Here is a 20555-nt window from a genome sequence, read left to right as displayed (position 1 = left end):
TCCGGCTGCCAAACCGATCGGCTGGCCTCCGGCTGCCAAACCGATCGGCTGGCCTCCGGCTGCCAAACCGATCGGCTGGCCTCCGGCTGCCAAACCGATCGGCTGGCCTCCGGCTGCCAAACCGATCGGCTGGCCTCCGGCAGCCAAACCGATCGGCTGGCCTCCGGCTGCCAAACCGATCGGCTGGCCTCCGGCTGCCAAACCGATCGGCTGGCCTCCGGCAGCCAAACCGATCGGCTGGCCTCCGGCTGCCAAACCGATCGGCTGGCCTCCGGCTGCCAAACCGATCGGCTGGCCTCCGGCTGCCAAACCGATCGGCTGGCCTCCGGCAGCCAAACCGATCGGCTGGCCTCCGGCAGCCAAACCGATCGGCTGGCCTCCGGCTGCCAAACCGATCGGCTGGCCTCCCGAAGCCAAACCGATCGGCTGGCCTCCGGCTGCCAAACCGATCGGCTGGCCTCCGGCTGCCAAACCGATCGGCTGGCCTCCGGCTGCCAAACCAATCGGCTGGCCTCCAGCTGCCAAACCAATCGGCTGGCCTCCCGCTGCCAAACCGATCGGCTGGCCTCCGGCTGCCAAACCGATCGGCTGGCCTCTGGCTGCCAAACCGATCGGCTGGCCTCCGGCTGCCAAACCGATCGGCTGGCCTCCCGAAGCCAAACCAAGTTGACTTCCAGAAACCAATTGGGCTTCCAGACACCAAGTTGGCCTCCCGAAGCCAAACCGAGCTGGCTTGCAGAAGCCAATCTGACTTCCATCGAGCCAGCGGTTTGCTACTAGAACAAAGGCCACAAACAGTAGGTGTGGGACAGCTTTTACAGTGTTCAAACTGCCAAAACTCCAGGGAGAGAGGAGGGTGGGGAGGGGAAGAAAGAGAGCAAACCCTCTAGAAAAGAAGTGGGGAGGCTGTGGATCATTGCTGGTGATATTCACAGGGAGTAGAAAACCTCAGTTCTGCTGCTGTGACCGAGTCGGAATCCTCCGGCCAGCGCTCCGAAGAGCAAAGCCAGCGCCCCTGGCTGAGCAAGGGAGCACAGAGGGATTCTGTAGCCACACTGCATTTAGTCACTGTCCTGCACCACACAGATTTGCTGCACCTTCATCGCTCTGCTCCAGCTTTTTTTTTTCCTTTTTTTTATTTTACAAGAGAGCAATTTTTTTATTTTTTTTTTAATTCTTTTTTACCTCTAAACTCCAGGATTGCACATTAGGAAGGGGCTATTAAAAAGTACAATAAAAATCTGCACAAATCAGACTTTTTGTTCAGAAGAACGTCGGAGGCTGTACACTTTCTACAAGGTCACTCCCAAGAGGCGAATAAAACAAACACGACCAAGTGCTGCCGAGGAGGGACTCGGGGAAGTTCTTCAGCGGAGAGGAATCATCCAGAGGAGCTTCTGCCGGGGCTGGGGCTATGCTGCTGGGATTGTTTGCTTGCTTCATTTCATTGCAATTTCTCGTTCCTGTTGGCTGTTTTAAAATGGCATCCAGGCCGGGTCAGAGACCCCTACAGAAGCCTACGCATTGAGCCTCAGAGACTGATCTTCTCTCCTCCTGGAGGAAATGTCGATGTCTATGGAATCCTTGCCGACGATGAGCCTTAGTCTCTTCGCTGGAGGAAGAGGGATAAAGTCATCAAATTCGTCATCGTAATCATCTTCCTCCTCATCATCCTCCTCTGACGAAGACTCATCCGCCGTTTCCTCTTCATAGTGACCGTAATCATCCACCTCCATCCTGGACTCCAGAAGGGAGAGGGTTTCGCTGCAGCAGACTCCGTTCTCGTGGAGGTCCTCGGGGTAGGGCCCTCGGTTCTCCTCCTCCCTCTTGAGCTGGATTTTGAGTTTAGTTGAGCTGTTGCCTGATCCTGAGTTGAAGCCGTTGTTTAGCTTTGCTACATATAAATTGTTGTCCTTCTCGTGGTCTTTGCTCAGCTTGATGCTTATTTTGGAGGAGCTCATGCCGTCGCTCTCCTGCTCGGTGGCCCTGCTGCTGCTGTCGTGGCGCCGGCGCAGCGTCAGCTTGGGGATGCCGGAGCTGTTCTCCAGGATGAGCTGTGCGTCATACCTGGTGATCCGCCTTTTCTTTTTGCTTTTGGCAGTTCTAAAGCTCTCCTTCGCCTTGAAGCTGTCGGATGGCACCAGGGAGCAGCCCCCGGGGGCAGGGACGCAGTCCTTGTAGCCTGCCACCGGCGCCTCCGCCGCCTGGGTCCTCTCTGCCGGCTCCACGCGGGAGCCGATCAGGTCTGGGACGTCGTCTTTCCCGGGGGCGTTGTGCATAGCGTCAGCCTGCTCTGCCTTTGCAGGGCCCTTCACCAGCTTGCCCGGCCGAGATTTCTTCCTGGACACGCCTGCCTCGCTTTTCTGGCACCTGCCCTCCCCTTTCTGCGCTGGTCCACAGTCGCCGTCGCTGCCGACGCGAGCCTGCTGCTCCTCGCCGTCCGCCTGCGTCCTGCTCAAGTTACTCTTGTAGCCATCCAAGGTATTTGGTTCAAGCTTTAGGTCAGAGGTCTCCTTCAAGCTCAGCCTGGTTCTCACCGACCTCCTGGTGATGTATGTGCAGGGAGGGATGTCCCTATGCTCGTGAGCACCTTTCAGAGAGTTCAGTTTGTGTTCTCTCGCCGCGTGCCTCGTCAGGCACCCGCCGGAGGCCGCAGCTCGGACTGGTCCCTCTGCCTCCTTCTCCTTCTTCAGGGGCAGGTTTTTGTACAAAACCACTTTAGGCTCTTTGAGAACCAAGTTTCCCATCTCCAGCTTTCTGGAAGCGCTCTTCTGCTCCGGCCTTTTGCACTGGTTTCTCAACTTGATCTTGGAAAGTAAAGGCTTTGCAGGCTTGCGCAGTCTCTTTGGTACCCTGGAATTGTTTAGGTGAGTTAGTTTAGCTGAGGTAGAATTGGCTGCTGCTGGCATTCTGGCTATCGACTGTCTCGTCGTCAGTGTCCTGCTTTTGCTGTTCTTCTTGATGCCAATTGAAGATTTCCTGTTAGCTGCAAAAGGCATGGGGGGGGGGGGGGGAGGTGTGTTACCACACTGCTTTCTCCTTGGCTTCCTCCCCTCCCCAAGGCTGCAGATACTGCATTTGTTTTAACCACTCCATCACAATCTCTGCATCCTCTAGGACCTGTTTCTGGCTAACACAAACCTGTCTTGCTCCTCTTGTAAGCTGCTCCTGGGACACAAAAGGATCTGCCAAAGGGGTCAACAGCACACCCAGTTCCAGGGGCACTACATTGTCCACCAAAGCACTAACTCCAAAGGTTACTGAATATCATCTACAGAGTTCTTCACAGGCCCAGCCCACACCACCCCCAGTTTTCCCTGAGCATGATTCCAGGTGAAGAGCTGCATGTTCTAGAACTAACCCCAGTTTTTTTTCCCTCCTGAGGAATAAAAAAAACTCTTTACTGCTGTAAACTCTTACCCCCAAACTCTTTACTACTGTAAGGGTTTCACCTTTGGGTATCCAGTTTTCTGCCACCTCCTGTGGTAAACAAGGGAATTTTGTCTGGCCAAGCAAAGCTGCCACTCTGGAGGCCTCCAATGAGAGATCTGAAAAGGGTTTTGAGAAGTGCTTTCTTTCTCTTTAAGCATCACAGCAGCCAGGAGCCAGATGGAGCCATCCTATTTTCCATGGCTCCAAACCTGTCTGCTGCTTAAGTCCAAGTGTTATTTATATGTGCCTTCACTGAGTCTGGTGGGGGTGGGAAGTAAATAGATGATCCTCACTGCTCCATGAAGAGAAATCTCTCAGGAGCATTACAAAGAGAAAAAAAAATCACTTTCAATTTCTTCTGAGCTTACTAACTGTGCACTCTCATCTCAGAGCAGGCACCTGAACAATCAGTCCTGCACATGGAGAGGGAACAGCTGCCCAACCCAAAGGCTCTCGACAGGAAAGGACTATTTAATGATCTCTGCCAAGAGTATTTTTAAAGAGCTGTTTGCCACTGAGCACAGCTGGCTCAGGCTACAGCAGTTTTCCTTCCTAAACCACTGTGGCAGTTTGAGGCTGGCTGCCTTTAAGAAAGCCACAAGGCTGCAGCCCTCCAGGAGCTGGAGTGCCCAGGAGCTGTACTGCAAAGTGTAATCTCTGTGTTCATTCCCATAAATCCTGCACCCCTATAAATCTGGCTGCAGTTAGTTTCTTCCCTTTCCCCTCTCCTCACTCTTCCCAGGATGATGTCCAGGCTCCTATCTCTTGTGGAGGAGTGAGGCCTGGTTGTCTGCCTTGGCAATGCTGCCAGTGAGGCTGGGGTAGCTTAACTGGGGCCTGGAGCCATCAAGCTGAATTTCGTGCTGTGTCACATTGCCTTTGTGGTGTGGAGGGAGAGTGCCTTGGTAGGGAGGGGGCATGAAAGCTTGGGTTGGTTTGGCCTGGTGTAAAGGGAGCTGTGTGTGAAGCTTTGGCTTGGTGAGCTCCTGTGTTAAGCCCAGACTCTGCATTTCTGTGTGTTTTGCTACGCTCACCACTACAGAGCTGCAGAACTGCAGCACATGAATTGCTTTTCCATGTAAACTTTCCAATCCTATCCAACCCTTTGTGTGAGAATTATGCTTTTGCCCCTTGGGGAGCACTCATTAAGCTACCACAGCCACACCACTGCGTGTGAGAGCTCACTGCATTCTGAAATGGCCAGGCTGGGTGAGGCCTTGAGCAATCTGCTCTTGTGGAAGGTGCCCCTGCCCACAGCAGGGGGTTGGAACTGGATGAGCTTTAAGGTCCCATCCAACCCAACCCAGCCTATGCAGCTGTGAAATACATAATCACAGAGAGAACTTCAACTGTCAGGTTTGGAAATCCAACACTGCCTGCTTCTGAGGCGAGCAAAAGAGAACACAAGAGGATACCAACTACTGCTCCCTGAGAAAACTGTGCAGCTGCTCTGGAAATCACCTGCCCAAAGAAATGCCCAAAGAAATTCCAGCTGCTGAGATGCCCTCAAGAGTGCCAGAGGGACTCCTGCAGAGGGCAAGTTTGCCCTGCCTGGACGAGGGCTCCGCTCCTGCAGCCCAGGCCCCGCCTGCACTTACTTGCATTAGCTTTTTCCTGAGCGGTGTCTGCGTCGGTGTTGGAGCTGACGGACTGGCTGTCCGAGTTCTTGCTGCTGTCACCCAGCTTTTTCAGCCTGTTCAATCTTTTATCTGTTTCTCTCAGTCCATATTTACTGTTAATCACAGGAGTAGGTGCTGGCAATCCCACTCTTGATTTAAAAGCACCAGTTCCACGTCTAGAAACAAAAGGAGGACCCAACAGATGAGCAGCTCTTAACTCACAACTCTGTCTCCCCGACGACAGTTTGGAGCCCAGGGAGATGTGGATAAGCAGTACCAACCACCACACCATTCCTCAGCATCTGGGGGAGTTTTATGAAGGTCTCTGCATACTTAGCTCAATCTGGTACTATGGGCAGAAAAAATCTTCCTTTTATTTATTGCCAAAAGAAAAACTACAACACCAAGTCTCCCTTGCACTGCATCTACTTCAGCAGCATTTCACACTCAAATGGAGCAGGTGAAAATGAACTAAACCAGCTCAAAGCACTCATCTTATTAGCCTGGAGAACTGATTTCTTTCACATCAAACCAGCAAAAAAAAAAAAAAGCCAATTTCTGTTACAATGTTTGTTACAGCACCAGCAAGAATTGGAATGTAGAGGAGGCCAAGCTGCAGCACTGCCTCCAGTTCTGATGCCTCCAGCACAAGAAGGACCTGGAGGCCACCAAGATGATCAGAGGGATGAAGAACCTCCTGTGTGGGGACAGGCTGGGAGAGTTGGGGCTGTGCAGCCTGGAGAAGACTGCAGGGAGACTTTAGAGCAGGCTTCCAGTACCTGAATGGCTCCAGGAGAGCTGGGGAGGGACTTTGGGCAAGGGCTGGGAGTGCCAGGCTGAGGAACAATGGCTTTGAGCTGGGAGAGAGGAGACTGAGAGTGGAGAGGAGGAAGAAATTGTTGAGAGTGAGGCTGGGGAGACTCTGGCACAGGCTGCCCAGGAAGGCTGTGGCTGCCTCCTGCCTGGAGGTGTTCAGGGCCAGGCTGGATGAGGCCCTGTGCAGCCTGTGCTGGTGGGAGGGGTCCCTGCCCATGGCAGGGGGTTGGAGCTGACTGAGTTCTGAGCTCCCTTCCAACCCAACCATGCTGTGAGTCTATGAATTTAACTGTGATTATGCTCAGACTCATCCTACCATAAACATGACGAGAACAGCTCCTGCAATGGAACCAGGCTGGGTGATGGCATTGGAGGGCTATGAAAATGAACTAACCTTGTCCCACAGGTCTGTGTCCCTGGGTAACTGGGAGACCCCAGCATGGCTTTCCCAAGGCCATTCAGTAGCTGACTAAACCTATAATGTAATTTGTAAGCAAGCACAGAAAGGGCTGAAGAATCAGAATTCCTGCACTTGTACTTCAACCAGCACTACCAGGATGCCTTTGACACTCTTCTAACAGCCCTGGAAGGAACTGGGGAATTTCTAAGGAGAGCTCCAGTGGTCTCCAGTGTGTTGAGCCAGAAGAAACAGCAACAAATCGTACCCAAAAGTGCACCAAGAAAGAGCAGAGCAGACAGGGTGGTGAGCTCCACAGGGTTCATTACTCTGCAGACACAAGATTTGTTACCAGGTTAAGTAGTATTGATTTTGACAGGGAACCACCTTCCAGGATTCCTTGGCAGCTCCAGGGACTGGCCTGAGCTCAGCACAAGCAACAGAAAGCAACGGTGCAACAAACAGCAGCAAGCCTCCTGCTGTGCCCTCCTTGCTGCCCAGCTGGCTCACTTCCCCAGCAGGCCCAGCCACAAAGAGGACAGGCACAGGTGCACAGATATGCAGATTTTATTGGGGATTGGAAAGAAGAATTGTGCAGTGCCAACTTCTCCACAGCTCCCAGCCTGCCTCAGATCTCAGCAGTTTAACATTTACATTTTAGCAGCACAAATGAACCCCTTTGCAGCATGGCCACAACTGGGGCAATTAATAGATGCTGGAGCAGGTCCAGAGAGGGGCAAGGAAGCTGGGGAAGGGTCTGGAGAACAGGGCTGGGGAGGAGCAGCTGAGGGACCCGGGGGTGTTCAGACTAGAGAAGAGGAGGCTGAGGGAGACTTCATTGCTCCCTGAAAGGAGGCTGGAGCCAGATGGGGTTTGGTCTCTTCTCCACAGTCTCAGGTGTTAGGAGGAGAGGAGATGGCCTGAAACTGTGCCAGGGGAGGGTTAGGTTGGACAGCATGCAGCAGCTGCCTCACCAGGCTGGTGAGGACTCATTTGCCCTGGCTCAATTTCCTTACATTCAGATCCCTCACATCTGCTTGCAGCCTTGCCATGGAAAAGCAAATTCCTGAAGTTAGGCTTACCCTGAAATTAGCTTTAAAATACAACAGTTTCATGGACTTCACAGACAAACACACCAAGTTACAGGAATGATCAATGGGTTTGCCCTGAAGGTGGTGTCCACATCACATGGAAATCAATGTTCAAAGGCCCTTCAGCAAAAAGAAACAGCACTGCAAGCAGCAAGGAAGGCAGAATCATCGTGCCCAGCTCTGCAGCAGCTCCCAGGGCTGAAGCAGATTTTTCCTGGTGGCTCTCTGGGTGAAGTCTGAGACTGCACCCTTCACTTGGAATCACCTACCAACATCAGGGGAGCTTGGAGGGCCACAGGAGGTTTGCCCTTGAACTGCCCAGAGCAGCTGGTAGAAAGGAAGGCAGACATGCTGAAGTATTTCTGTGTAGGTGTACTAAGCTACTTCTCAGCAGGATTATTTTGTCCTTGATGGCATTTTTCTTTCTACAGTTAGGTCAAAAGGAGCAGAACTGTTAGAGGTTCTCTGTAGTTCTCCTGGGAACTAGTGAGGCTCTCACAAGTGATGCTGAGCCTCCAAGCTCACAGTTAGCAGAAGTTCCAAGGTGGCAAGAAACACCTCTGAAATTCTTTCAACTCATTTGGGGAAGAAACTGGGCTGGGACCACACAGGTGAAAAACAAATCCAACAACCACCTGCCAGCACAGTCCAAATCAGGAGAACCCCCAACCCCCAAGCTCTGATGACAGAGTGAAAACTATTTTGCCCATTCCCACTGAAGCAAACTCCAGGTCAACATATAAAACATGACTGAAAATTGCTTTTTCTAGGGTTAAAAAAAGGAACAAAGTTGAGGGTCAGCTGCTAATAGCCTTGCAGATGCACAAGTGCTTTTCCTTCCAACCCTGCTGTAGTCTGGACAAATATTTTGAAGAACTGACACTTATGAAGTGTCCAAACCCCTGACTGCTGGTTAGCAAGCATTCAGAGGAGTGTGGCCAGCAGAGCCAGGGAGGTTCTTCCCCTCTACTCTGCCCTGCTGAGACCTCACCTGGAATACTGCATCCAGTTCTGGACTCCCCAGCTCAGGAGGGACAGGGATCTGCTGGAGAGCATCCAAGGGAGGGCTACAAGGATGCTGAAGGGACCTGGAGCCCTGCCTGGTGAGGAAAGGCTGACAGCCCTGGGGGTGGTTAGTGTGGAGAAGAGAAGGCTGAGAGGGATCTGATCAATGTCCATCAATAGCTGAGGGCTGGGGGTCAGGAGGGAAGGGACAGGGACAGGCTCTGCTCAGTTGCTCCCTGGGATAGGGATGGAGCAGTGGATGGAAACTGCAGCACAGGAGGTTGCAGCTCAGCACGAGGAGGAACTTCTGCACTGTGAGGCTCCCAGAGCCCTGGAGCAGGCTGCTCAGAGAGGTGGTGGAGTCTCCTTCTCTGGAGCCTGTGCAGCCCTGTCTGGATGTGTTCTGTGTGCCCTGTGCTGGATTCTATGCTCCCGCTCTGGCAGGGCTTAGACTGGAAGAGCTCCAGAGCTCCCTTCCAAGCCCTGACATCCTGTGAGCCACCTGTGGTCAAGTTTCACAATCCCCCTCAGGAAGATGCCCACCATCATCTGAAGCCTCTTCAGCCCAGGGCCTACCTTTCACAGGTGTAACACTCGCAGTACTCGTTGTTCTCCCCGAAGAAGCCGTCCCCGTAGTAGCAGGAGATCTCTTCGCCAGGCTCGATGTCCCGCAGAGCTTTCACACAGGCTGTGTCTCTGCCCGTGGACACAAACTGGGGAGGGAGGTGACAGGACAGGGAGGGGGAGGAAAAAAATGAACAAGGTAAGAAAAATGGAATCATTAAGGTTGAAATCATCTGCCTGAGACAAAGGAAAGCTGGGGAGGAAAAGGTGCAGGGATAAAGGGAAGAAAATAGGAGGGGTGCTTTAGTGATTGAATTTTAATGTCTTGCTTACCTTACAGTTAGGTCTGCAATCTGAAAAAGGTCCAAAAGATAAAGTCAATTAACTGTTGATAAGACCTGAAACATGAATAGTTGTAGATATCTAAAGTAAGGATTCACTCTGACTTCAGCAACTGCAGAATCTCAGCTAAACACTGGGAGTTAGTTAGCACTGCACAAAGCTACACATCCAAGGACATTGACTGTGATACGCTTTGGTTTCTGAGCTTTTTCCTGTTCCATTGCCCTCCTCAAGGTAAGAGGGTTCACCTTAAACCCTGCCTGTTTTTGCTTCAGCACAGACATGCAACAGAAGCAGTTCAAGTTCTGTGCAAAAGGTGAAAGGAGGCGGAAGAAATTCACATTGCTCCTGACTAAGTTCAAACAATTCCAGGCCCCCCACAGCATGCTCCAGCAATTTAGCTGCCAGTTCCAAAGTCTCTGTGAAGGAAGCAGGAATCTCTTCCTAGAGCTTTAGGTGAATCTCCCAGCTCCCAGCCCACCAACTGGTCTGGGAAAAGCCCAAGAGGGTTTTTCCAGCCCGCCAGATGCAGCCATTTGCTCTAAGCTGCTGTGCTGCTCCGCTCCCAAGGTTTCTGTGGAGAGCTCCCGAGGCCCTTTACCGAGGCTCCCGCACCAACTACTCACCATGATTGATAAAGGCAGCAGGACCAAGCCAGAGCTGGGCACAGTTTTTCCTGGTGGAATACATGACACTGAAGTCATTCTCCCCATGCCTCAGCAGCATGTTCTCCTCCATTTCTGACAGCTCAGCAATGCAGCCCACCAGTAACTCGATTTTATCGTTCCGCTTCCTTCGGGAGCAGCAGAGAGCAGGACAGAGGCCAAAGAGAGAGAAGCTGTCAGTACCAGGAAGGGCTCTGTAAACCATTTCTCCAGCCCTGCAAACCTCATCTTGTCACTCAGTTAGAGAGAGGGTTAGAGCCTAAACAGACTTGTTACCAGACATGGAATAAATATTTTCAAGGCACTGCACAGAATCCATCACATCAGTTCTGACAGACATTCACAGCTTGGCTTGGCTTGGCAGGGAGCTCAGAGCTCAGCCAGCTCCAGCCCCTGCCAGGGGCAGGGACCCCTCCCACCAGCACAGGCTGCTCAGGGCCTCATCCAGCCTGGCCCTGAACACCTCCAGGCAGGAGGCAGCCACAGCCTCCCTGGGCAGCCTGTGCCAGAGTCTCCCCAGACTCACTCTCAGCAATTTCTTCCTCACCTCTGGTCTCAAGCTCCCCTCTCCCAGCTCAAAGCCATTGTCCCTCAGCCTGGCACTACATTGCCAGGCTAAATGTCCCTTCTTCCTGTCTCCCTCCTGGCACTGCATTGTCACCATTGTTCCTGTAACTCCCTCTGACTGCAAGCAAGAAATTGCACGAGCTGATGAGTTCAGCTTCTGCAGCTGTTCACATCAGAAGCAAGATTTCTTCACTTGTGCACACTCCCTTCCCATCTGCATCCAAGTCACTGTGACTTCCTCCAGCTGGCCACAGAAACACAGCATGCCCGAGGGCTCAGCACTGCAGCCACTTCTGTTCATCATCTTCAGTCAGTTTGCAGAGCACACCAAGCTGGGAGGCAGTGTTGATCTGCTGGACAGTAGGAAGGCTCTGCAAAGGGCCCTGGCCAGGCTGGATCCATGGCTGAGGCCAATGGGATGAGGTTCAATAAGGCCAAGGGCTGAGTCCTGCACTTGGGTCACAACAACCTCATGAAGGCTCCAGGCTGAGGGCAGAGTGGCTGCAAACTGCCCAGCAGAGGAAGCCCTAGGGGTGCTGGGTGCCAGCAGCTGAAGATGAGCCAGCAGTGCCCAGGGGGCAAGAAGGACACCAGCAGCCTGGCCTGGAGCAGCAGTGCTGTGGGCAGCAGGAGCAGGGCAGGGATGGTGCCCCTGGGCTGGGCACAGCTTGAATGCTGGGTTCAGTTTTGGGTTCCTGACTCCCAGAAGGACACTGAGGGCTGGAGCAGGTCTAGAAAAGGGCAACCAAGCTGGGGAAGAGTCTGGAGAGCAGGGCTGGGGAGGAGTGGCAGATAAAAATCTAGCAGCTTGGATATTGGAAGCAGCTTCTTCACTGAAAGGGTTCTGAAAGACTGGACCAGGCTGCCCAGGGAGGCGGATAATCCCCACCCCTGGAGGTGTTTCAAAGGGCAGAGAGGTGGTGCTGAGAGACCTGGTTTGGCACCAGCCTCAGCAGGGTTAGAGAATGATCTCAAAGCTCCTCCTCAACCAAATCAATTCTATGGTTCTATGTGCTAGGTGCTCAGAACTCCATGGCTTGTGAGAAAAGGCCTAGTGGTGACTCTAAAGCAGGGCAGAACTCTTAGATGATGTTTTCCTCTCTCATTCCTCAGCAGTTCAGAGTCTCTGTGGCTTTCCAGCTACTGGTGGGGCTGTGAAGCAGCTCTCCTGTCTTGCTCTCTCTCTCAGGTCAGCCAAGATTTTGAGCATGACATCTGACAGCAAGAAATCTGTCTGGTTTTCATGACATCTGAATACAAAACTTCATAGACTCACAGCATGGCTGGGTTGGAGGGGAGCTTAAAGCTCAGCCAGCTCCAGCCCCTGCCATGGGCAGGGACCCCTCCCACCAGCACAGGCTGCTCAGGGCCTCAGCCTGGTCCTGAACACCTCCAGGCAGGAGGCAGCCACAGCCTCCCTGGGCAGCCTGTGCCAGAGTCTCCCCAGCCTCACTCTCAACCATTTCTTCCTCCTCTCCACTCTCAATCTCCTCTCTCCCAGCTCCAAGCCATTGTTCCTCAGCCTGGCACTCCCAGCCCTTGGCCAGAGTCCCTCCCCAGACACCTTTTCACTTCTCCAGATTCGAAAGGTGATTTTCATGGAATCACAGAATGCTTTGGCTTGGAGAGACCTTCAAGACCAGCCAGTCCCAGCCCTCTGCCACAGGCAGGGACACCTCCCACCAGTTCTGGGAGGAAAAGGAGCCTGCCTACAAGTTCATGCTCCTCATTTTGGACAAAAGAAAAAAACACCAAACAATTCTGACATGAACCTGCACGACAAGAAATACACATTCAGCACAGTGGCAGCTGGAGGAAGAGTTTCTGTGCAAAGACAACACCTCAGCAACTTCACTGGGAGCAGATTTGTCTCCCTGATCTCCTGGATTTTATTGCCAGTGAATTCTGACCAAGTTGTTCTTTCAAATGTTTGTCATCATGGATTCAGGCAGGGCAGGTCCTGCCTCTCCAACCTGAGCTCCTTCACTGCCCAGGTGAGTGCCTGGGGGCTGTGGGGCAGGCTGTGGATGTGGTCTGCCTGGACTGCAGCAAGGCCTTGGACACCATCCCCCACAGCAAACTGCTGGCCAAGCTGTCAGCCCCTGGCTGGGACAGCAGCTCTCTGAGCTGGGTGAGGAACTGGCTGGAGGCTGAGCCCAGAGAGTGGTGGTGAATGGTGCCACAGCCAGCTGCCAGCCAGGCACCAGTGGTGTGCCCCAGGGATCAGTGCTGGGCCCTGTGCTCTTTAACATCTTCATTGGTGATCTGGAGGAGGGGATGGAGTCAGTCATCAGCAAGTTTGCAGCTGACACCAAGCTGGGACAGGAGTTGGTCAGTCAGAGGGCAGAAGGGCTCTGCAGAGGGACCTTGCCAGGCTGGGCAGATGGGCAGAGGCCAACAGGATGGCATTCAACAAGTCCAAGTGCCAGGGGCTGCACTTTGGCCACAGCAACCCCAGGCAGCGCTGCAGGCTGGGGGCAGAGTGGCTGAGAGCTGCCAAACAGAGAGGGACCTGGGGGTGCTGATTGACAGCTGCCTGAACATGAGCCAGCAGTGTGCCCAGGTAGCCAAGAGGGCCAATGGCATCCTGGCCTGCATCAGGAACAGTGTGGCCAGCAGGAGCAGGGAAGTCATTGTGCCCTGTGCTCAGCACTGCTCAGGCCACACCTTGAGTCCTGTGTCCAGTTCTGGGCCCCTCAGGTTAGGAAGGAGGTTGACTTGCTGGAAGGTGTCCAGAGAAGGGCAACAAAGCTGGGGAGGGGTCTGGAGCACAGCCCTGTGAGGAGAGGCTGAGGGAGCTGGGGTTGCTTAGCCTGCAGAAGAGGAGGCTCAGGGGAGACCTCATTGCTCTCTACATCTGTTGCTGTCTACAACTCAAGCTGTGCCAGGGGAGGTTTAGGCTGGAGGGGAGGAGAAAGCTCTTCCCTGAGAGAGTTGTTGGCCTTTGGGATGTGCTGCCAGGGGGAGTCCCCATCCCTGGAGGTGCTCCAGAGGGGACTGGATGTGGCACTTGCAGCCAAGGTTCAGTCATGAGGTCTGTGGTGACAGCTTGGACTTGCTGAGCTCTGAGGTGTCTTCCAACCTTGGTGCTTCTGTGATACCTACAAACAGTTAACCTCCCTCCCCTCAGCTTTCATCACTGGATTTAAGCTTCTGGACACTTGCTGTGCAGTGCTGAATTCCCAGACATTCAGATGGATTTTTGACAGCAGCAGTGTGCTGGGAGGCACTGGGATGGAGGTTCTTTACACCCTGGGTAGGAGCAATTATTACCAGGCATTAGGAAGGAATGCAGGTCTGACACTGACCTACACCACTCTTATGATTATAAAAGCACTACCTTTCCTGTGTCCCACAAAGCCACTCACAACACCTCCAGCTCAGAGGGCCAGTAGCAAGTGGGGGTCACAAGGACAGCTGAAATCCTACAGCACACAGCTGCCCAGCAGAGCAGCTGCTGCAGTTTGCCTGCAGCAGAAATCACTCTAAGGAAGCTCCTCCTGCTCTCACTCTGTCTGGCTCACAGGGAGAGGTCTGACACTGACCTACAGCATTGCTTCACAGCTGCATTGATGCATTACTCAGTCACTTGGTTTGGATTCACCCTTCTCCTTGCTGCTTCCTCCTGAACAGACACCTTGGGCCTTGGCTTCCCCCTGGGATCTAACCAGGTGCTGCTGCTCTGCTCCCAGCAGCTAACAGCATCTCCCAAGCCACACTATCCACAGGCTCCACAACCAGGGCTTCTGGGGAAATGCTGCTTGTCAGCAGGTGGGACTAGGGCAAGACAGGATTCCTGTCAGACACCTGTGTGGTCCAGCTGCTGACAGCTACAGAAACTCTGCTGGCAGCTGCCTGGCAACTAAGCTACAAAGTGCAGAGGAGTGAGGAAATAAAAGAGCAGAGAAGTGACTTACGAGGGCTTGTGGTGATAGGATGAGAGAGACTTAAACTGGAAGAGGGGAGACTGAGACTGGAGGTTAGGAAGAGCTTCTTTCCAGTGAGGCTGGGGAGACTCTGGCACAGGCTGCCCAGGGAGGCTGTGGCTGCCTCCTGCCTGGAGGTGCTCAGGGCCAGGCTGGATGAGGCCCTGAGCAGCCTGTGCTGGTGGGAGGTGTCCCTGCCCATGGCAGGGGCTTGGAATTGGATGAACCTTGAGGTCCCTTCCAACCCAACCCATTGTGTGATTCCATGCTGATCACTGCCAGCAGTGAGCTCCTTCCTTACCACTCCTTTGTTGCAACAATCTTGGCCCCGTTCTGCTCCGAGGAGTAGCGGTTGCAGGGCAGGATCTCGAAGCCGCTGTCGGTTGCAAACATCCGCAGGTAAATAAAGACCTGCAAGGGAAGAGAAGAGCACTGCTCTGTTACAGGCCAGACAGAAGCTGCCAGGAACTTCAGGTAAGATGGGAATCAGAGAACTGCACACAAAAAATCAGAATCCCACATACAAATTTCACACATGACAGAATCACAGAGCCCCAGCTTGGGGGGGGGCTGGAAGGGATCTGGAGATCATCCAGTCCAACCCCCCTGCTAAAGCAGGGCACTGCTGCAGCTTGCCCAGCAGCACAATTTCCAGGTGGATTCTTTACCATGAGGGTGGGGGAAGACTAGGAGAGGTTGTCCAGGGAGGTACTTGAGGCCCCATGCCTGGGGCCAGGTTTGACGAGGCCTCTAGCGGAGGATATCCCTGCTGATTGCAGGGGGGGGTCAGCCTAGATGATCTCCAGAGGTCCCTTCCAACCCAAACCAAAGTGACTATTGCAAAGGGATGGTGTTTGCTGAAATGCATTGCTGTAGGCCCTTGGAGCTACACACATCAGATCTTCAGCTGATTTCTTCAGCCTGGCTTGCAGGTGGGCCAGAGCTGAAAGCACTGGAGAGACTTCATGTTCCTCCTGAAAAGAGAAACCATCCATTTGCCTTCCAGGAGAAATTTCTCCTTAAAGGCAAAGGGCTAATTCCTCCTTGAAGTCACTGAGCAGTTGGCATTCAACAATTCTCAGCTCTTGAAGTCTCAGACCTAACCTTCCACAGCACCGAGTTCCATCCCCTGCAGCTCTCACGCAGACGTTCCTGCCGTGACCAGCTCTGGGGCAGCTCTCTTCTGGCTCAGGTGTGGCTGTGTTACTCCAAATCCCCACACTCTGGGGAAGCAGGGTCTGCTGCCTGCTTTATGGGCTTTTTCCTACACTGCTAGAATTGCTGCACTTTAAAGTAGGCCAAATTCCTTTTGGTGTTATCTGAAAACAATGCTCTCATTCCTGGAGTTCTTTTTCCCAGATCCTTGCCACAGCCTTCAGGCTGGATGCAAAATGGATTTAGGGGGTGAGGAGGGGAGGAAAAGGACTTAACACTCCCACAGGAGGCCCCCAAAAAAGGCATTTTGAGGTAGCAAGGCTCCTCCTCCCTTGCCTTTACCTTTCTTTGCCACACATCTGATTAACAATAGCTGTGAATAAAAAACAATTTTCCAAGGACACAAAATAAAAAGGAAGGGAAGGGAACTCCTTCCAAAGGATGAAAGAAGTTCTTGGACATAAGGAAGAAGTCCTTTGGGCATCAGGAGGGAGCTCTGCACAGGGAGGCTGGGGAGACACCGGCACAGGCTGCCCAGGGAGGTGCTGGAGGCTCCATCCCTGGAGCCATTCAAGCTCAGCCTGGCTGTGTCCCTGGGCAGCCTGCTCTGGCTGGAGCTGTCCCTGCTGCCTGCAGGGGGTTGGGCAGGATGCCCTTGGAGGCTCCCTCCCAGCCCAGTGCAGTCTGTGAGTCCTCTCAACTCGTCTCCCAGAAGGAGGAACTCTTCTGCTTGCGACACAAGCTACCAGGACAAGGGGCAAACGTGTTTTTCTTCCTCCCTGTCCTTCAAACAAAAGGCAACGGTAAGCTGCTTAAAAGGAACAGAAAAGGAGGAGGAGGAAGGGGAAGAAAGTTGGGATTTTCCAAAGCAGAGGCAGTTTGTGTAGCCAAGCAATCAACCAGCCCGGCGGAGAGCAGCGCTCCCCTCCTGAAGGGCGCTGACAGCTCTCAGCCTTTCAAGCATCTGAAAAAGAAGCACATTAATTACAAGTCCACCTACATGTTCCTTGAACAACCTTTCCTGCATTTTGTTCTTGTTAAGAAAATAGTGCCGGGCCCAGTCACCTGACGTCAAGGACTTGAAGGCTTTGTCTAAGTGCTCATCTTTCTTAAAGCGTTCGATCACCTCCTTGAGCTCTTCCTGCCGTCCTTTGATGGGCCGGAACCTGCAACACAGAGCACAGCTGCTGCCACTCCGCCCTCGGGCGCTCGCCGCCCCGCTCCCAGCTGCTCCCGGCAGGGCTCCTTTCCCAGCCACGCTGTGCAGCCGGACCCCGGCTGACTCACACGCAGCACAGAGAGCCAGGGGGCTGGAAGGGACCTCCAAAGCTCATCCGGCCCAAGCCCCTGCCAGAGCGGGGTCACCCAGACCTTGTGCTGGCATTGGGCATCCCCCAGCAGAGCCTGGCTCCAGCCTCTGGGCACTCACCCTGCACAGCTTTAGCAGCAGCAATGAGGTCACCCTCAGGCTCCTCCTCTCCAAGCTGCAGAGCCCTCAGCCCCCTCAGTCTATCCTCATAAGGAAGATCTTCCACTCCCTGAAGCATCTTTGTGGCTCTGTGCTGGACTCTCTCTCACTGCTCCCTGTCCCCTTGAACTGAGGGTACCCCCTGCTGTCCTGAGGGGAAGGGAGAGGTCAAGCCAAGCACTTGCACCATGAACCATCCATTTGTTTATAACCCAAACCTCTGATATCAAAGATTAACCAGCACTGAATATTATTTCACTCTTCTCAACACCTCTCACTTGGAACAGAGCAGCCAGAGAGCTACCATAATATGAAGTGCTCCTGGCCTTCCCTTCCCTTCCCAGCCCATTTACTGTCATCACAAATGCATGGGCAAAGAACAGCCCACAGACCCTGGGGGCTGGAAGCTTCCCCTGTGAGCACTGGTCTGGAGGGCCCTGTGGCTCTGCAGCTGGGCTGGACACTGTGATCAGAAGCCCTCTGCAATCTCACACACTACACTGCTGGGGAAACCAAATCAAGCTGTGCAACTGCAAAGCCTGGGTGAGGCATCTCAGACCAGAGAAAGCCTGCAACTGTCCTCAGCAGCTGATTCCAAGCCATCTTTTGCTCAAGCCAAGTCCCTGCTCTCTTGCCAAATCCACTCTATGGGTTTATGCAGGTTGCAAACCCAACATCTGCACTCCTGCTTCAGCAGCTCTTGCTGGCTGCTGCACCAGGAGCATGGAGGAACGGTGACACACAGCACACGCTGCACCTGTGGAGGATGGAAGCTCCTCAAGTTAGTGCAAACAGAAGGATTTCCCCCAGGATATTGGCTACAGGAAACAGGGAGCTGAAAATCCAGAGTGGACAAAACATGCAATGAACTCCTGGCCACAAGGAGACAATTTGGCCTCCCTCCCAGGGCTTGAGGCTGAAGAAAAAACATCCCTCCTATCTGCTTATGGAAAAGCTCCCCAGCACTGCAAGAAGCAGGAGCTGCACTCTCAGCTGTAAAACCTGAGCTGGAGATGATCCCAGACCTATCACATGCCTTGCCCTCAGCACATCCCCACAGAGGCTCTGCCCTGGGGCAGGGCTGGGGGTGTGCCCCTCCAGCTGTATGACACAGCCTGGGAACTCAGAGAATGGGTTGGGCTGGGAAGGACCTCTCAAGCTCATCCAGTTCCAACCCCCTGCAATGGACACCTCCCACCAGCCCAGGCTGCTCAAGGCCTCATCCAGCCCGGCCTTGAGCACCTCCAGGGAGGGGGCACTGTGGTGCTTTAGGCTGGGCGCTGGCCCGGATGCCACTGCACAGACCACACCGGGGAGGTCCCCAGGGGTGGGCCCAGCCCCGGGGGGGGTCAGAGGGAAGCGGTATTCCCTTCCCCTGCTGCCCTGCTCCCCTCCACACCAGCCCCGGGGGGGTCAGAGGGAAGCGGTATTCCCTTCCCCTGCTGCCCTGCTCCCCTCCACACCAGCCCGGGGGGGTCAGAGGGAAGCGGTATTCCCTGCCCCTGCTGCCCTGCTCCCCTCCACACCAGCCCGGGGGGGGTCAGAGGGAAGCGGTATTCCCTTCCCCTGCTGCCCTGCTCCCCTCCACACCAGCCCGGGGGGGTCAGAGGGAAGCGGTATTCCCTTCCCCTGCTGCCCTGCTCCCCTCCACACCAGCCCAGGGGGGTCAGAGGGAAGCGGTATTCCCTTCCCCTGCTGCCCTGCTCCCCTCCACACCAGCCCGGGGGGGTCAGAGGGAAGCAGTATTCCCTTCCCCTGCTGCCCTGCTCCCCTCCACACCAGCCCCGGGGGCTTCACTTCCCCCTTCCTCCCTCGCCAGGCTGGGCTGGGGGGGTTGGGTGTACCCCAGGTGGGGGTGGGACGTTCCTGGGCATGTTCTGGGCTCTCTCTCGTCAGGGTGCCTGTGGTTCATTGGTGGGTTTTTGTTTCCCCATTTAAACTCTCCACCATCTCTGCAGTCCCTTTGTCTGAGTCATTCTTTCTGCCTGTGGGGGGAGAATTGCTCTCCCAAACCACGACAGGCATCCATGACCTCCCTGGGCAGCCTGTGCCAGAGTCTCCCAACCCTCACTGGAAAGAACTTCTTCCTCATCTCCAGTCTCAACCTCCACTCTTTCAGCTCAAAGCCGTTGTCCCTTGGCCTCTCACTACCTGTCTTTCACAGGCTCACAGAATATTAGGGCTTGGAAGGGACCTCTGGAGCTCTTCCAGTCCCACCCCCTGCCAGAGCAGGAGCACAGAATCTAATGCAGGTCACACAGAGCACATCCAGACAGGGCTGGGAAGGCTCCAGAGACTCCACCACCTCTCTGGGCAGCCTGCTCCAGGCCTCTGGGAGCCTCCCAGTGCAGAAGTTCCTCCTCATGCTGAGCTGCAACCTCCTGTGCTGCAGTTTCCATCCACTGCTCCTTGTCCTATCCCAGGGCACAGTGAGCAGAGCCTGTCCCTGTCCCCTCCCTCCTGACCCCCAGCCCTCAGCTATTGACAGACATTGATCAGATCCCTCTCAGCCTTCTCCTCTCCAGACTGAACAGCCCCAGGGCTCTCAGCCTCTCCTCCCCAGGCAGTGCTGCAGTCCCTGCAGCATCCTTGCAGCCCTCCCTTGGCCTCTCTCCAGCAGATCCCTGTCCCTCCTGAGCTGGGGAGCCCAGAGCTGGATGCAATATTCCAGGTGAGGTCTCAGCAGGGCAGAGTAGAGGTGGAGGAGAAGCTGCCTGGCTCTGCTGGGCACACTCCTCTGAATGCCCCCCAGGACCCCCTTGGCCTTGTTGCCCCCCAGGGCCCATTGCTGTGCCCTGCAGACCTTGCTGCCCCCCAGCACTCCCAGGCCCTTCCCCCCAGGGCTGCTCTGCAGCAGATCCCCTCCCAGCTGTGCTGCTGCAGTTGATTCTTCCCTCCCAGGGGCAGGACTCTGCTCTCCTCCTGGCTGAGCCTCAGCAGGTTCCTCTCTGCCAGCTCTCAGCCTGCCCAAGTCTCTGAATGGCCTCACAGCCTTCAGGGGTCTCAGCCAAGCCTCCAGTTTGGTATCCTCAGCAAACCTGCTGAGCAGGCTCTGTCTGTCTGTCCCCTCCTCAATGGCCTTGATGAAGATGCTGAGCAGGACTGGAGCCAGCTCTGACCCCTGGGAGACTCCACTGGTCACAGCTCCCCAGCTGCACCTGGCACCACTGACCACCACTCTTTGGCCTCCATTGTGTCACCAGCTCCTGCTCCCTCTCACTGTCTGCTCTTCCATCCCACACCTCCTGAGCTTGCTCACAAGGATGTTATGGGAGGCAGTGTCCAAAGCCTTACTAAGTTCAAGGCAGAGCACATCCACTGCTCTCCTGCAGCTCCCCATTCAGTTAGGCCATCACAGAAGGCTATCAGCTTAGCCAAGCAGGATCTCCCCTGGGTGAATCCATGCTGCCTGCTCCTGGTCATCATCTTCTCTTCCCAGTGCCTAGAGGTGACCTCCAGAAGGAGCTGCTCCATCATTTGCCCGGGGATGGAGGTGAGGCTCACTGCT

At 54.5% G+C, this 20555-nt stretch overlaps 1 protein-coding gene across 2 annotated transcripts in view; it reads right to left on the bottom strand.

Annotated features, from left to right (window-relative positions):
• Positions 1-1160: 1160 nt before the first annotated feature.
• KMT5B (lysine methyltransferase 5B) overlaps positions 1161-20555 on the bottom strand; it is a 44449-nt gene continuing 25054 nt past the window's right edge. Inside the window, exons 4-10 of one of the 2 annotated variants that reach the window (XM_054171817.1) lie at positions 16580-16745; positions 14726-14835; positions 9893-10059; positions 9258-9277; positions 8937-9073; positions 5031-5227; positions 1161-2986 (exon numbers count right to left, since the gene is read on the bottom strand). In XM_054171817.1, the coding sequence (XP_054027792.1) occupies positions 1518-2986; positions 5031-5227; positions 8937-9073; positions 9258-9277; positions 9893-10059; positions 14726-14835; positions 16580-16745 (2266 nt within the window). In that variant the 3' untranslated portion in view covers positions 1161-1517. Of the gene's footprint in view, positions 2987-5030; positions 5228-8936; positions 9074-9257; positions 9278-9892; positions 10060-14725; positions 14836-16579; positions 16746-20555 lie in introns of those variants that run through there. The other variant, XM_054171818.1, reaches the window with a different exon arrangement.

Source organism: Dryobates pubescens, chromosome 22, assembly GCF_014839835.1.
Source record: "Dryobates pubescens isolate bDryPub1 chromosome 22, bDryPub1.pri, whole genome shotgun sequence".
NCBI lineage: Eukaryota > Metazoa > Chordata > Aves > Piciformes > Picidae > Dryobates > Dryobates pubescens.
Note: the sequence above shows the minus strand (reverse complement) of the source record. Positions and strands in the feature narration are given on the sequence as shown.